Below are 17,287 nucleotides of genomic sequence, written 5' to 3'. Positions count from 1 at the left end.
TGATATATGACACATCACCTTCATATTGGTGCACATAAAATTCATGTGGTTGGGTGGGGCTGAGGGCTCTGGCTGGGGGTTCAGGCCCTGGGCTGTGGCAGAAGGTTGCAGTGTGGGGGGATGAGGGCTCTGACTGAGGGTGCAGGCTCTGGGGTGGGGCTGGGGATGAGGGGCTCAGGGTTGGGGCAGAGGGTTGGGGTGCAGGAGGGTGAGGGATTTCAGGTGCAGTGGGGCTCCCTGGGGCCATGGTGGGAAGAGAGGACTCTCCCCAGCTCTCTCTCTCCCCCCACCGTAGCACCTGGGCTGAGTGGGAGAGGCGCCTCTCCCCGGGCTGGGTCACCTGGCCCAGTCAGGTCCGGGGCTGGGCTGGGTTGGGTTGGGGCTGTGGGAGAGGTGCCACAGCAGGTCCGGGGCTTGGGGAGAGGCGCCACAGCAGGTCCGGGGCTTGGGGAGAGGCATCTCTTCCCACTGCAGCCCTGAGTACCTGTGTGGTGCTTAATAGGCAGCTGCGTGGCTGTGCAGCTTAGAGGGAATTTAGGTCACCAGTATACATCCAAAAACATAATCCCCAACTACAGAACAAGTCAGGAGCAAAATTAAAATGGAGTGGTGGCTAAATCAGGTGAGGTGTACCTACTGGTAAAGGATTACTTGGCAATGGGGAAAACGTGACTGGATCCTGTAATTATTCATTGCCAGACTTTTTAAAGTTTTAGCTTTTAAAACAAAGTACAGAAATTTGGAATGAAGTGTAATATTGAGTGGTGGTTGAACTCTGCTGAAACGTGCTTATGACTGTATCTGGTTTTAGGCCCCGATTCACAAAAAACTTAAGCATGTGCTAATTGAGTTGGGGCCTTAATTTAAGTGTTTTAGTGTGTTTATTTGGTACATAAAACTATAGACTAACTTAGCATATAAAGTTCATGTAAGTGTAAGAGGAGGTTACTTACCTGTAACTGGAGGTTCTTCGAGATAGGAACCACACATCTATACTCCACTGCAGATTTACACATGTGCACCATGTGTCCGGAGCCAGAGAATTTGGAAGTAGCATCCGTTGGTCTGCACATGCACCCTGGCTCACACCTCAGCCTCCGATTGAGTTGATAAAGAGCAAGGCGGACTGACCACCTTTCCATTTCCTTTTACACCGCAAATAATAGAAGACCCGAAGCAAAGGGGAAGGAGGGCTGGTAGTGGAATACAGCTAGGGACCATACATCTCGAAGAATCTTCAGTTACATGTAACTAACTGCTTCTTCTTCGAGTGATGGTCCCTATTGTATTCCACTGTAGTTGACTGACAAGCATTACCTAAGGAAGAGGACGGTGTGGACAGTAGGGTTGAGCAGAGATCCACCATCCCAAAGGAGGCATCAGCAGCAGAGGCTTGCATCAGGGCATAATGCCTTGCAAACGTGTAAACAGAACTCCACATGGCCACTTTACAGGTGTCCAGGAAGGGTATGTCCTGAAGAGACTTTAGTTGTAGCTTGCGCTCTAGTGGAATGAGCTCTTACCCCTGGGGAGGCCCCGGGGTTCAAGAGTTGATGGAGAGTAGAATGTAGCCAGATATCTATTTGGAGATTCTCTTGGTGGAGATGGCACGGCATGCTCTCTAACTCTCTCTGCAACGGTGACAAACAGTCTGGGGGATTTCCTGATTGGTCTTGTTCTCTGCAGATAAAAGGCCAAGGCTTGTCAAACAGCAAGGAAGTGGAGTCTTCGTTCTTCTACAGAAGTGTGAAGTTTTAGGATAAAAACAGGGAGGTGAATGGTCTGGTTAAAGTGAAATTCCAAAACTACTTCGGGGTGAATTTGGGGTGTAGATGTAAAGAAACCTGATGTTTATGGAACACTGTGCATGGAAGGTCTGCCTTCATTGCTCCCAGTTCACCAACCCTTCTCACTCACATGACAGCTATCAGAAAGGCAACCTTCATGGAAAGGAGGGACATGGAACAAGTAGCTAAAGGCTCGAAGTGGGGCCTTGTCAGTACTAAAGGAACAAGATTCAGGTCTCATTGGGGTGGAATCTTCTGAGTAGGCAGAAAGGTCCTTATTAAGTCTTTCCAGAACCTATTGATTAGAGGATGTACGATAATCAAGTAGCCTGAAGCAGGTAGATGGTATGGACTGACCACTGCTAAGTAAACTCCTAAGGAGCTGATGGATAGACCCGACATTTTCAAAGACAAGATATAGTCTAAGATGAGAGGCTGTGGACACGAAGGATTCCAACCTGGACCATACGACTGTGAGAAGGAAGTGGAGAGGAAGTCAGTCCATCCCGCCTTTAACACCTACGTTGGAGGCATGAGGTGAGCCAGTGCACATGCACGGACCAACGGACACTACTTCCAAATTCTCTGGCTCTGGGTGCATGGTGCACATGCGTAATCCCACCATGGAATACAACAGGGACCACCATTCAAAGAAGAATATTAATTCGGGGGTTAACTGGACTCCCCTGAAACAGTCCATTTTTGCCTTTGAGAATAAATCCATATTCAGGTGCAGGAGACGCACGCCTGTTTTGAAATGCTGTTTATTACAATGATCTCATCATCAAAGTTATCACATTACCATAAACTATCTTGTTACAATATTCTCTACTCCAGAAATTAAGCTACATATTCCAGGAAAAATCAAATCAAATCACTTACCCATCATACTTGTAGATATTAACTTCTAATAAGTTATCCTTAGCATGGTTAGCATGTTCAGTTACTATGGAGAAAAACAAACATACTTATTCACTCAAGCCTTCCTATTAAGCTAAGTTTCATAAACTTATCAAGTAATGTTTCATAAGTTTCATAAACAAAACCAAATGAATGTGGCTGTCAAGCAGAAAACAAGAGACAAGGTAGTGAGGCAATATCTTTTATTGGACCAACTTCTGTTGGTGAGAGGTCCACAAAAGATAGAGAGACAGGGTGGGTGAGAGAATATCTTTTATTGGACCTTTCACCAACAGAAGTTGGTCCAATAAAAGATATTGCCTCACCCACCCTGTCTCTCTAACATCCTGAGATCAACACAGCTACAACTACATTACATACAAGCAGAAAACAAAACCATTACAATGTCTCGGTTTACCAAAATGTTTCATTTCAATGGATTTTACAACAAGGAAACAACTGAAAAATGCATGTACTACATATGAGGAAAATTCTTCGTTTAGAAAACAAAAAAATTAAATGTAAATGTAAGTGTCCCATACATGTATTTTTCACTGTGAGTCGCTGTATCATTTAGTAATTATTTCATCAGGGTAACTACCTATGCAGTTTTAAATGGCAAGTTTTATTTATTTATTTATTTTAAGTGGAAAAAGAAGGATATCTGTTTTATAAATTAAGAGCTTAAATAGCTTGGATGCATCACTACCTACAAAATGGTCACCAGTGTACTGAAATAAAATGGTGCATTGCTACATCACCCTCATTTGTGAATTGCAGGGCTATAGCTAAATTAGCTAGAAATCAGTTACTGTTCCATTTCATGCACTTATTAATGCAGCAAGCAGAATTCTAAAAAGACATTTTCTTAAGCTGTAAGGAAGAGTTGCTTTAAAGAATTTCATTTTATATTTAATGAGAGATTGAAGTAAAATATTAACATTACTCACTAATAACATCTGTAGAGATGGAAGCTAGACTAAACAATGGAGCCACTTTTTGTTCATAGATCCTCTTCCCTTGCCGTTTTCCTCCATATGGATTAATATACACTAGCAGTTGCTTTGGTCTAGATTCTGGGGGGAGGGGAAACAAACACACCACATTGTTAGGCACTTGAGTATAAAAACAAGCCAGTTTTGATAAATGTATTTTTTAATTCTAAGTTATTACATTTAAATACATACTCTTATAAAATATCTTGTTAGTGAACAGAGGCAATTTGAATAAAAGATTTTATTAAAACTCCTTAGTGTGAGGATTAAATGGGTTCCTTATTATATGGAAAGAGCAACAGAAAGTTCATATTACTTTCAGGCAGTTCTGCATTCACCTTGCCTTTCCACTAAATGAAATGACAATGGCATCAGAGCTACCAATAAGATACAAGCTAAAGTGGCAACTGGAAAGAGGCATATTATCTTCTCCTTGGAAAAAATGAGCATAGTAACTGTATGCACCCTGCGGGTGAGATGAATACAGAAATATGCCTGTAAAAAAGGTATTTCATGAATAGAATTCTAGAAAATAGCTTTTGTAACAGGCAATTGAATGATCCTTCATGTGATAGAAAAGTGGTAAGTATATTTTGTAAAAGCATATTCTGAACTGCGGGAAACTGCTCTGAAGATCTGAACTCAATATAATGTAAGAATATCTACCATTACTGTCTGAAGTCTAGCTGAAAGGACTTCAATTTGACCCCAAAGTCAGTCGAGTCAAGGAACCAAAAACACCTATCACAACAGGGCTATTCAACTAGACACCTTAAATGAGAATGCTTTCCACTGCTAGTGGGCCTTAGGATATATCTGTGCTTTGATAACATTAATTAAGATTCAAAATTTCTCTATGGAGTTATTGATTATTATCCCTATTTTAAAAAGGTAAGATTAATGAAAATAGACATTAGTAAACTGGCCAAGAACTAAGTGGAAATCTGCGATTGAACTGGAAATAGAATCTAGATCTCATGACAGACCTTCAACCACATTGTCCCCTTCTAAAACAGTTGGTAACCTAAGGCCAGTTAGCCCAAATTTTGAGACTCAAGGTGAGATGCTTTTCACAGCTTCATATGTTTCAACAACCAACCAACCAACCAACACAGGACTGACTGAAAATTCCAAAATTTAAATCTTTGAGGAAAATACAAACAAATTTTTGAAAAAAAAAAAAATTCACAGAAAATTCCTATATTTTGACCAGCTTCATCACAAACATCATCTGCACTGGAACATGGTGAAAAGCACCAGGTTGGCTGAATTAAGACAACTTTGAAAGGAATATAAGATAAATACTGAATGTATCACCTAGGTCTTTGCAAAGAATCAAGGCTAACCGTATTATAGTAACATGGTTTCATATATAGCCAAATCGGAAACTGCATAGACAAGACTTTTTTCCAGCACTAGCTGTATATTGCAACTCATTCACTAGTCCTTGGAATCAGTCCTGCAAACCTAATGTTCAATTCATTCTTCGGCATCACAGAATAGTCTTACAGGCTGTACCAGAAAGATATTTATGCAAACACCTTTTTACACAAAGATATGTCCTGTGTGATTATTCATAGCCAAAACTAAAAAAAAAAAAAAAAAAAAAAAAAAAAAAAGAGAGAAAAAAAAGAAACTGGATTATACTCCTTTTTCTGCATCACCATGGTTTACTAAATTTCAGACACTTACACATGAGCAAATCCATTGTAACTGTTGGAGTTGCACATACATTGCTGAAGGCACAGTCTAAACACAAAGCTGCAGAAATAATTTTGAGCCCAATCTGCCCAGCAGAGCTTTTATTAATGGTGATATTGCATGAGAAGAAAAGCACCCAGCTTGACATTCAGAGCACAGGCTCAGTGTGCAGGCTGACCATAGCATTTATTTTTATTTTTAAACTGAGTACATTTAATACAGAAATTATTTAGACAAACGAGGAAACCTAAAGTGTCATTTTTACAAAGACACTCTGATAAAATTATGATTTCAAATGTGCTTGTCCTCAATCCCAGAAAAGGCACACTAGCTTCTCTCTCAGGCACCTATTCCAGAAGTGCAGATTTAAAACTGTATAATTCACTCTCTTGGTCCAACCACAAAAAGGGCATTCAGCAAGTTCACCTTTCTCTACATTCAGTACTATGCTAGAGACGTTATCTGATAAATCAGTATTTTATTAGAGCAATGTCCATTGGCCCTGATCAAGATTGGGGCCCTGATTTCATGTCTTAGATGCAAACATTCACCACTGTGTAGATGTGGCAAGATAGAGGAAGATATGGACCCTTTCCTGAAGAGCTTATCAGTATGTGTTATACCTGAGAGGAAAGTTGCACCTCTTAACTCAATAAGGAAATTTTCCAGACAATATCAAATCATACATATTCATATGTGCGGACATACACAGAGATCCCATAAGCCTTAAGCAAACTATTGGGCTCAACACTGGGGTAACTAGGTGAAATTCTCTGTCCTGTGTTATAGGAGGTCAGACTAGATGAGCCAATGGTCCCTTCTGACCTCAAAATCAATGAAACCAAAGGGTTCACATAATCAAGCTTCTGGACAGCTCACTGTTAGTACCAGAATAACATTAAAACCATTGAACAATAATTCCCTCTAGCTTATTTTTAAAAGTAGTTTTAAGCAACATTAAGATTCTGAACAAATACCCAAAGCAAGCAAATTCCCAGTTAAGGCAAACGCCTAGTCACAATAGGTGCAGAATAGGAAAACTGAGTGAGGATTGTGTCTCTTTGGTCTCCTCCTTTCATAAGTAATGCATACAAAGTACTTCAAAAACAAAGCAATACTGGTATAACAGGAACTATACAGCCAGCAACTACCAAGCACTCTGAAGTAGCTGACACTGGTGTGAGCACTGTAACTTGTTTTACTGGAATAAACATTAACAAAGTTATTATCAGATGTTTGTTCCCAGTGCTTAAGGCTCTGGGAAGTTTACTATTACTAAATAGTTATACTGGGCTTGTAGTTAGAGGCCCATAATTCTACGTGCTTTACAAACACACAGATCTGGTCTACACTAGGAAATAAAGTTGGCATAGCTACGCTGGTCAGGGGTGTGAAAAATCCACACCCCTGAGCAATGCAATAAACTGATCTAACCCCTCTCTAGATCAACAGGAGAATTTTCCCATCAACCTAGCTACCGCCTCTCGGGCAAGTGGATTAGCTACACCAACAGGAGAACACCTCCTGCTGGCATAGGAAGCATCTTTAGTGAACCACTGAAGCTGCGCCACTGCAGCATTTTAAGCATAGACAAGCCCATAGTCCATGCTCCAAAGGGTTTTCAATCAATACAAGTGATATGTGGGGTGGGGGTAAGAAGAGCTTAAGCAGCAGTGTGTTTTTGAATCTAATGAAGTTTCGGGAGGTGCAGGAGATACTATGGATGGAATGGCTATTCTGTAGCAGCATCACCCCGGCTAACATACAAATGTTTATGCAGTGGTCCGGGATTCCTTGTCAGCATGAATGTATCCAAAAACTCCTCTCATTCATTCAAGTCACAATACTATGGAAAGTCTGCAGGCCCCACATTCTCCAGTGCTTTACACAGTCATTTACACTTGGACAAATCAATAAGAACCCTACTATTCTGATCTGTTAGGGTTTGACATTCACTTTCCACAGGTATTAATGACTACGCTGCCTTGCACCTTGTGACAGTGGAGAATCAGATACTTGCTAGTTCAAATGCAGCACACCTCCTATCCCCAACTGCTCTCCCTTAGGAGGGCATGAGCTGAGCTTAAGGGCTGAGTTAGCCACATTAATAGAAATTTAACTAAACTGCTGTAGGTGCCATGAAAATAATGTTGTTTATTTCAGTAATTTAGTCAAACAACTTACTCTGTAACTCAAGTAATTCTTTAAGTGCCTGTATCCACTGGTTACACAGTTGCTCATCAACGCACCAAAACGTTACTTCGCTGCACCGCCAGCGGTGTTTTTGTGCTCTTTTCATGTAATATACTATATATAGTATAAAAAAAGAAAAAGAAAAACATTTATGCATTCTATATTTATTGCAACAACGAAATATACTTAATTGTGCGTTGAAGCCCTAGTTTTAAAAATCTGTGCAACATATTTAAAAGACAACATATTAATGAACCAAAAGACACTACTACCCCCTTCTGGAATGTTTCTATTTCTCATAATTCTAATAGGAAAACTTTGTGTGTGTGTTTGTAAGAGGGCAACATTCCAAGTATTTTTCACAATTTAAAAACAGTAATTCCTCCCCGACACATTTCAGGGATGGGCTTACAGTAACTGCTCAAATGTGAATGATTTTTTAAAGATACTTCTCAGCATGCCCAGAGGAAAGGACAATAGGTTATTACATGGTTGCTTACAAGAGTTGCAGCATTCATATTGCCTGAATTTCTTTTGTTTTGAAAAATATATGCCATATAAAGCTTGCAAAGTTCATGTCAGAAAAAACACCCAGTCCTCAGTACCCCCTTTTAAATATCACATCAGTTTGCAGGAAGCTGAAAGGAAGAGGGAGAATCTGAAAGCCAATTTCAGTCTCTTGAGAAGCATGTGTGTGGGTGGAAGAGAACCACCAAATCATTACAGACTATTTTCTCACATTTAGTCCCTTCCATAAAGCCTTGGACAAGTACATTCAAGTCCCCTTTCCACAGTTAGCAGTACAGAGGATTGCCATTATATCACTAAGCAGGTTAGAGTACCATTGTATCTCACTTGATTGTACATAAGTGCTTACATAAAAGAGTCTTCACACGTCGAAAAACGTGTGAAAGATCTTTTCTCACACAGTCTGATCATTAATAATGATTGGAGTTTTCGTGAGGACAGCAACTCTTATTTGATTTTCTAGTGGAGTAATACAGAATCTATGATGCCACAATATTTACTTCGCAACAGTGAGATGTAGTAAGTAAGGGTTATGACTTCATTGTGGGACCAAAGAGAAGGAGATGAGCCATGAAGGAAAGATTTGATTAAAACATCTTTAACAATAATAAAAAGCCAGGCTCTTGACCAATAGTTCTGTTTATAAAAAAACTCTTTGTACAGCTCTTAGATTCAAGTCCCCCTTACAATATCTACAGATTACTACAGCATTCTGAAAATAGGAGTAGTTTCCCTACCTGTGAAAGCATGCGGCTTTCCCATTTTTTGCCATTTTCCACTACTACATTGCTTCTCGTCAATTTCAGTTTCTTCTACAACAATAATCTCCGAGGCGGGCACAGAATAATTTCCTGTACAAACACAACATCCATACATGAAAACTGAATGTTAACAATACAAAACACATTAAAATAGCCTCAAAACATAGAAGTGTAAAATGTGTATTTCATATCAAATGTAAAGACTATATAGGTAAATATCAGAGAAGCAGCTTTGAACAAAGCCATGCACAACCAAGGACATAAATCAGGAATACAGGGTCACAACACCACTCACTCAAAATTGGCCCAACCATGTGCCCATCACTCTCCCCGACCCTCCCCCAGTCATGACAGAAGGGCAAATACATCTTCATATAAAGTGTTTTGTAATTCTAACTGTTGTTGTTGTTTCAATCCTATTCCTGGTACTGAAGAAAAGCTTACTGGTATCTAATTTCTACATCACCCTTACACCGTGATGATCTTGTTATTTCAGAAGCCTGACTATATTAAAAAAGTGGGAAGTACATGAAAAAAAATGAGATTTCACTGTACAAATAATTGTTAAATTTATCAAGTCTAAAAAGAGTAGGAGTGTGTGGCAAGCCAACCATAGCTATTTCTGTTTCTAAACAGACTCTAGAGCATAAATGTAACTTAATTTATTGAATATTGCTAGCTGCAGTTTAACCATGATTAAGAGTATAATAATGGTCAGCTCTCTTGATAATCAAAGAATAGAACTTTTTATGTAAGAAGAAAAGGAGTACTTGTGGCACCTTAGAGACTAACAAATTTATTTGAGTGGTGCCACAAGTATTCCTTTTCTTTTTGCGAATACAGACTAACACGGCTGCTACTCTGAAACCTGTCATTTATCTAAGGGGATTTCAAAATGTAGTTGCCTTGACCTGGCTAAACATGAAGCAGTCAAGGGGAGGAGGACAAGAAACAAAAGGGAGAAAGATATAATTTGTACTCTGTTTTTGTTTTTAATTCTATTACTGAACTGTATAAGTTACTCAGATATTCTTCAATATTAAGGGCAATTCTGTGTTGCATTAACAAAAAACAAACTTTTAATGATTGTTCATTTTGCTATCTCCTGGACATGTTAAAATTAAAATGAGAGATTCCAATTAGATAAAATATAAACGAAGATTCTGGATAGGATACTGATTGGCATGTTTGCTAGGAGAAGTAACAGAAGGCATATTGCTTTATTACACATTTTCTATACACTAGAAAGAAAAGAAAGCTGTCTAACCCCGTAGGTAACAATAATTTCATACAAACTTTTAAATACATATTATTGCAAGCATTTATAAATATCCGGGCTCATTTTACATGGTTTAGATTAAAGGTAAGCCTACATCACAACCAACACCATTTTAAAGACACATCAAGAAAATTTCACTAATCAAAAAATGAGAGGAAACTGAGCCAGCAGCAGACAGAAAGCTAGCCCGACAAGTTTCACGATTCCTTCTGAATCGTGGCCAGGCTAAGGTTCAGATGTATTCCTGGCAAGAGAAAATTCCAGAGACATACCTGCTCCTAAAAATACTCTGTCCAACAATCCCCTTAGTTCTTAATCTTGGGAGTTTAGTTTAAGCATTCTAGAGAAAGGTAAGCAGGCAGCATGGCAGGTCAGAGAGGTATCCAAGCCCTAGGACCTGTATATAGATTTAACTGGAAACACTGACTCAACCAGAAGTTGACTGGCAGCCAGTACCAAGTGTGGTGCAAAAGACACAATGTTTGTCACAGCCTAGACCAGTACCACTCTCTGTACAAATGTCATTCTGTTGTGATGGGCTCCAACTGCTGAATCCCAGATGTAGTTAAGCTCTTTGATTCTGGGTAGCGACTGATCATTGTTCCTAAATCTGGGTCTCAGGAACTCTCTCCTGGTGCAGCAGATTGTGTGTGTGAGACACCCTTCTTGGGCAGTGAGATGCTACCTAGATCCTGGAAGCAGTGCCTCAGTCCTCCTGAGCCTCCAGATGCTTAGACTCATTCTCCCTACAGTCTATCTGGCTGTGGGAGTTCTGGTTCCCTAGTTAACCCCTTAATTGCTCTATCACAACTTTCCAGACAGTCTCTGTGCTATAAATCAAACTCCTGGTACACAAAGAGTGCTCAAAGCTACACTTAAGATTACATTCAAAACAGAGGTTCTAATACAACTGGCATTCTCAAAAGAAAAATGGAGTTCATAAGCTGACACAAAAATTGCTCAAACTGTCACATAGTTCTCTCTAGTTAACCCTGCCCTGAAGCAAGAGACACATTCTGAACTAGGGAAAGCTTCCAAGCAGCCTACACAAGCCTGTATATTGTTATACAAGATTTTGGGTGAGTTAAATAATATTTAAGGGGCCTACTAGAGTGTATGATGGGCACTAATCTGCCTAATCTTTCTAAAAAGTTAACTTTTATTTAAAAGAGGATAAGGATAGCACCTTGACTCCACCGCTGCTGTAGAGTGTTTCCAGCAGCTGAGGGCTAGATCTGTCTCTGCTTACAGCTTTCCCCAGACAGGAGTAACCTTAATTCACAAATTCATGGGTTTCACATCTGACTTCGACTGGGCAGCACCAATGACAGTGATGAAAAGGATCTTGCAAATTCTTCAGAGAAACTACTTACTCATTAGTGGTGAGTACTAGTTCAAACCATGGTTTGAGAAATCTCAGTTCCATCTAGGATGACTACACTAACTTACAAAGCCGTACTGTACTAGTGCTAGGCACTGTACAGAAACCAGACAAGTCTACTGTCTTCACAGGAGAAGACTGCCCCAACCTTAAGCAAGTTAAGAAAAATGTACTCCATGATAGGGGTAAATTTTCCAGCTCTCCCTCCTCCAATCTCAGCCCAAATACTAGCTCAAGAGTGAGACTAATACCGAGAACATTCCCACATGGTTCTGAAAAGTTGTCACGTTACATACAGATGGACAAATGTCATCGAGATGAATGTAAGGCCTCACTTCACTCTGCCAATAGAACATTGTGGTGAAAATGTAAGGTCAATGAACAGTAGCCTAGGATCCTTGTCCACTGCACTCTATTCCCTCCCCGATAGAGCGGGTAGTTTCCACAAGTAGGTGCTCAAATACAAATGCATAGAGCAAGCTACAAAAGGCACCCTACTAAAATCATCCCCAAACAGGATGGCTTTATCTGCAACAGCCTGAAATACCATAACCACAAAAAACCACCCACAGAAGTAAATAGTAGGGCAATTCTCTCAGAGAATTTGTGGAGCAATTATTCCCCTTGAAAATAATCCACACACCCAATCTACTAACCCCATATATCTCCATAATAGTTTTACACTATACTGCAATGTGTTAGTGGAGTTCATTGCTATTTACACCGGTGTAATGGGATGATTTAGTTGGTGTTGGTCCTGCTTTGAGCAGGGGATTGGACTAGATGACATCCTGAGATCCCTTCCAACCCTAATATTCGATGATTCTATGTGTGAGATCAGTATCAGACCCTATATGTACAGTGTAGCTCATTATGGGCCTGTCTACACTACCGCTTAAATCGATGTAACTTACGTTGCTCAGGTGTATGAAAAAATCACCCCCCTGACCAACCTAAGTTACACCGACTTAAAGCATGTCCTCCCCATGCTATGTAAGCGGGACACACTCTCCTGTCAGCGAAGCGTGTCTTCACCAGACGTGGTGCAGCTGCACCGATGTAGCGCGGTACTGTAGACTAGCCCTAAGAGTTTGTCCTGGCTGAAATAATACACACATATACACATACACAGTATAAGTTTTAAACAAACAATTTAATATTGTACACAGCAATGATGATTGTGAAGCTTGGTTGAGGTGGTGAAGTTAGAGGGTGGAAGAGGGTGGGATATTTCCCAGGGAATGCCTTACTGCTAAATGATGAACTAGCATTCAGCTGAGCCCTCAAGGGTTAACACATTGTTAATGTAGCCTCACACTCTACAAGGCAGCACAAATGGTGGAAGGGGAGACAGCATGGCAGACAGAGACACACACCCTGTGTGTGTGGGCGGGGGGGGGGGAAGAGAGAGATACACATTGCCCCTTTAAGTACACTGACATCACTTTAAGTACATTGCCTTTTTAAATAGATGAGGAAGTTGAGACAGCAGCTGCGGCCAGCAAGTTCTCTCTGTTCTGAGCCCTGTTGTGTCCCCACCCTGCTCTATGTGGAGAAGGTTTAAGTGGGGGGCAGGCATAGGGGGGAGGGGGACACCTTGACATTAGCCCCCTTCTTCCCCCCTCCCCTGCACAGCAAGCAGGAGGCTCCAGGGAGCAGCTCCAAGGCAGAGGGCAGGAGCAGCACATGGCAGTGGGGGGAGGGACATCTGAACTGCCGGCAATTGGTAGCCTGCTAGGCAGCTGCCGCACAGAGAACTTAGGGGAGCAGGGAGCTGATGGGGGGCTGCCGCTCTACCCTGGTTTCAAGCCCCCACCAGCTAGCTGCAACGGGCTGCTCTTCCTGCAAGCAGTGAACAAAGCAGGCGGCTGCCAAACAATGTTATAAGGGAGCATTGCACAACTTTAAACGAGCATGTTCCCTAACTGATCAGCAACGTAACAACGTTAACCGGGACGACTTTAAGTGAGGAGTTACTGTAAATTGGAGTTGAGGGATGACTTCTGGTAAGCTCTGAAGCATGTGTATAGGTTCCTTTAAATGTGTTTTCTCTAATTCTTTTACCTTAAGAATAAATGTGCTTGCTCAGAAGGAACTCAGTGGTAACTTATAACTTGGGGCAATACATTGCTCAGAGCCCTTGGAGTGAAAGCAAAGTGCAGGCACTGGCCTCTTAGGCCGTTTGGCTTGCTGGGGATATCACAATGTCAGGCAGGGAGCCACACTGCCTTAAAATCCCTGGTAAGGAGGGAGAGAGACACCAGTCTCTCCCAAGAGAGGTGATGGCTGGGAGCTGGAAACCTGAAGTGGGAGCCCTTCCTGGGCCACAGAGGGGGAATATGAACATAGGTGGCTGAAAACTGTGACATATATACATTTAAATACACAAGCACCAGAAAAATGCTACAAACACCGGCTAATATTGTGTTTCTAACTGCTTAGTTCCTCATCAGCTCTTTAGAATGATGTTAGGATCATTACCTGATGTAACTGAAGTTGAGATTGTTCTTGAAATGGATATATCTATAACAAAATAAAGTCTCAGCATACAGTATGCTACTTCTTGCTTTGCTAATATACATTTTATGTGATACTGGCAAGTGACAATACTTAGGATTCTCTCTTTCCTTTATATGTAAATTAAAAATGAACACCGATGTTTTATTGTAACACACAAGAAAAGCAAGCACAGTGAAGGTCAGCGTGGTATTCTAATCACAAGAAGTGCAATTTTAAAGACTATAAAGACACAAAAATGTAGGGCTGGAAGGGACCTCAAGAAGTCATCAAGCCCAGCCCCCTGTGCTAAGATAGGACCAAGTAAATCCAGAACATCCCTGACAAGTGTTTGTCCAAACTGTTCTTAATAAACCTCAAATGATGGTGATTGAAAGTCTGTATACTTACCCTTAACTACCCTTAGAATTAGGAAAATTAGGAAACATTTTCTAATATCTAACCTTATGCTCCTGTGGTGCAGATGAAGGCAGGATTTGTAGTAATGGGCTTAAAGGGACATAGCAAACAATTGATCACCATCCTCTTTATAACACCCCATAACATATTTGAAGACTTATCAAGTGTCCCCTCAGTTTTCTTTTCTAAAGACTAAACATGCCCAGTTTTTTTAAACCTTTCCTTTAGGGCTGTTGATTCATCGCCGTTAACTCACGCGCTTAACTCAAAATAATTAATAGGAATTATTCGCAATTTTAATTGCACTGTTAAACAGTAGAATACCAATTGAAATTTATTAAATATTTTGGATGTTTTTCTACATTTTCATATATATTGTATTCTGTGTCATAATTTGAATCAAAGTGTTATTTTTTATTACAAATATTTGCACTGTAAAAATCACAAACAAAAGAAATAGTATTTTTCAATCCATCTCATACAAGTACTGTAGTAGCAAACTCTTTGCCATGAAAGTGCAACTTACAAATGTAGTTTTTTTGTTACACAACTGCACTCAAAAAACAAAACAAAATAAAACTTTAGAGCCTAAGAGTCCTCTCAGTCCTACTTTGTGTTCAGCCACGCCAAGACAAACAAGTTTGTTTACATCTACAGGAGAGAATGATGCCCTCTTATTTACAATGTTACCAGAAAGTGAGAACAGGCATTTGCCATAGCACTTTTATAGCCGACATTGCAAGGTATTTATGTGCCAGATATGCTAAACATTCACATGCCCCTTCATGCTTCGGTCTCCATTTCAGAGGACATGCTTCCATGCTGATAACGCTCGCTAAAAATAATGTGTTAAATAAATTTGTGACCGAACTCCTTGAGGGGGGGCAGGGGGGAATTGTATGTACCCTGCTCTGTTTTACTGGCATTCTGCCATATATTGCATGTTATAGCAGTCTCATGACCCAGCACATGTTGTTCATTTTAAGAACACTATCACTGCAGGTCTGACAAAACGCAAAGAAGGTACCAACGGGAGATTTCTAAAGACAGCTACAGCACTCGACCCAAGTTTTAAGAATCTAAAGTGGCTTCCAAAATCTGAGAGGGATGAGGTGTGGAGCATGCTTTTAGAAGTCTTAAAAGAGCAATAAACCGATGCGGAAACTACAGAACCCGAACCACCAAAAAAGAAAATCAACCTTCTCTTGGTGGCATCTTACTCAGATAATGAAAACAAATGTGTGTCAATCATAGAATATCAGGGTTGGAAGGGACCTCAGGAGGTCATCTAGTCCAACCCCCTGCTCAAAGCAGGACCAATCCCCAATCAAATCATCCCAGCCAGAGCTTTGTCAAGCCTCACCTTAAAAACTTCTAAGGAAGGAGATTCCACCACCTCCCTAGATAACGCATTCCAGTGTTTCACCACCCTCCTAGTCAAAAAGTTTTTCCTAATATCCAACCTAAATCTCCCCCACTGCAACTTGAGACCATTACTCCTTGTTCTGTCATCTGCTACCACTGAGAACAGTCTAGATCCATCCTCTTTGGAACTCCCTTTCAGGTAGTTGAAAGCAGCTATCAAATCCCCCCTCATTCTTCTCTTCCGCAGACTAAACAATCCCAGTTCCCTCAGCCTCTCCTCATAAGTCATGTGTTCCAGTCCCCTAATCATTTTTGTTGCCCTCTGCTGGACTCTTTCCAATTTTTCCACATCCTTCTTGTAGTGTGGGGCCCAAAACTGGACACAGGACTCCAGATGAGGCCTCACCAATGTCGAACAGAGGGGAACAATCACGTCCCTCAATCTGCTGGCAATGCCCCTACTTATACACCCCAAAATGCCATTGGCCTTCTTGGCAAAAAGGGCACACTGTTGACTCATATCCAGCTTCTCGTCCACTGTAACCCCTAGGTCCTTTTCTGCAGAATTGCTGCTTAGCCAGTCGGTCCCTAGTCTATAGCGGTGCACGGGATTCTTCCATCCTAAGTGCAGGACTCTGCACTTCTTGTTGAACCTCATCAGATTTCTTTTGGCCCAATCCTCTAATTTGTCTAGGGCCCTCTGTATCCTAACCCTACCCTCCAGCATATCTACCTCTCCTCCCAGTTTAGTGTCATCTGCAAACTTGCTGAGGGTGCAATCCACACCATCCTCCAGATCATTTAGGAAGATATTGAACAAAACCGGCTCCAGGACCGACCCTTGGGGCACTCTACTTGGTACCGGCTGCCAACTAGACATGAAGCCATTGATCACTACCCGTTGAGCCCGACAATCTAGCCAACTTTCTATCCACCTTATAGTCCATTCAGCCAGCCCATACTTCTTTAACTTGCTGGCAAGAATACTGTGGGAGACCATGTCAAAAGCTTTGCTAAAGTCGAGGAACAGCATGTCCACTGCTTTCCCTTCATCCACAGAGCCAGTTATCTCATCATAGAAGGCAATTAGATTAGTCAGGCATGACTTGCCCTTGGTGAATCCATGCTGACTGTTCCTGATCACTTTCCTCTCCTCTAAGTGCTTCACAATTGATTCCTTGAGGACCTGCTCCATGATTTTTCCAGGGACTGAGGTGAGGCTGACTGGCCTGTAGTTCCCAGGATCCTCCTTCTTCCCTTTTTTAAAGATGGGCACATTAGCCTTTTTCCAGTCGTCCGGGACTTCCCCGGATAGCCATGAGTTTTCAAAGATAATGGCCAATGGCTCTGCAATCACATCTGCCAACTCCTTAGCACTCTCAGATGCAACGCATCCGGCCCCATGGACTTGTGCTCGTCCAGCTTTTCTAAATAGTCCCGAACCACTTCTTTCTTCACAGAGGGCTGGTCACCTCCTCCCC

The 17,287-nt window shown here is 41.2% G+C and overlaps 1 protein-coding gene across 4 annotated transcripts in view; it reads right to left on the bottom strand.

Annotated features, from left to right (window-relative positions):
* The window catches only part of CERK (ceramide kinase), a 72,867-nt gene that overhangs the window by 43,790 nt on the left and 11,790 nt on the right, over nt 1-17,287 (bottom strand). For 2 of the 4 annotated variants that reach the window (XM_043551069.1, XM_037889084.2), the window contains exons 2-5: nt 8,842-8,955; nt 7,568-7,690; nt 3,638-3,763; nt 2,670-2,733 (exon numbers count right to left, since the gene is read on the bottom strand). In XM_043551069.1, the coding sequence (XP_043407004.1) occupies nt 2,670-2,733; nt 3,638-3,763; nt 7,568-7,690; nt 8,842-8,955 (427 nt within the window). Of the gene's footprint in view, nt 1-2,669; nt 2,734-3,637; nt 3,764-7,567; nt 7,691-8,841; nt 8,956-14,006; nt 14,089-17,287 lie in introns of those variants that run through there. The other 2 variants (XM_043551063.1, XM_037889085.2) reach the window with 2 other exon arrangements.

Source organism: Chelonia mydas, chromosome 1 (genome assembly GCF_015237465.2).
Source record: "Chelonia mydas isolate rCheMyd1 chromosome 1, rCheMyd1.pri.v2, whole genome shotgun sequence".
Taxonomy (NCBI): Eukaryota; Metazoa; Chordata; order Testudines; family Cheloniidae; genus Chelonia; species Chelonia mydas.
Note: the sequence above shows the minus strand (reverse complement) of the source record. Positions and strands in the feature narration are given on the sequence as shown.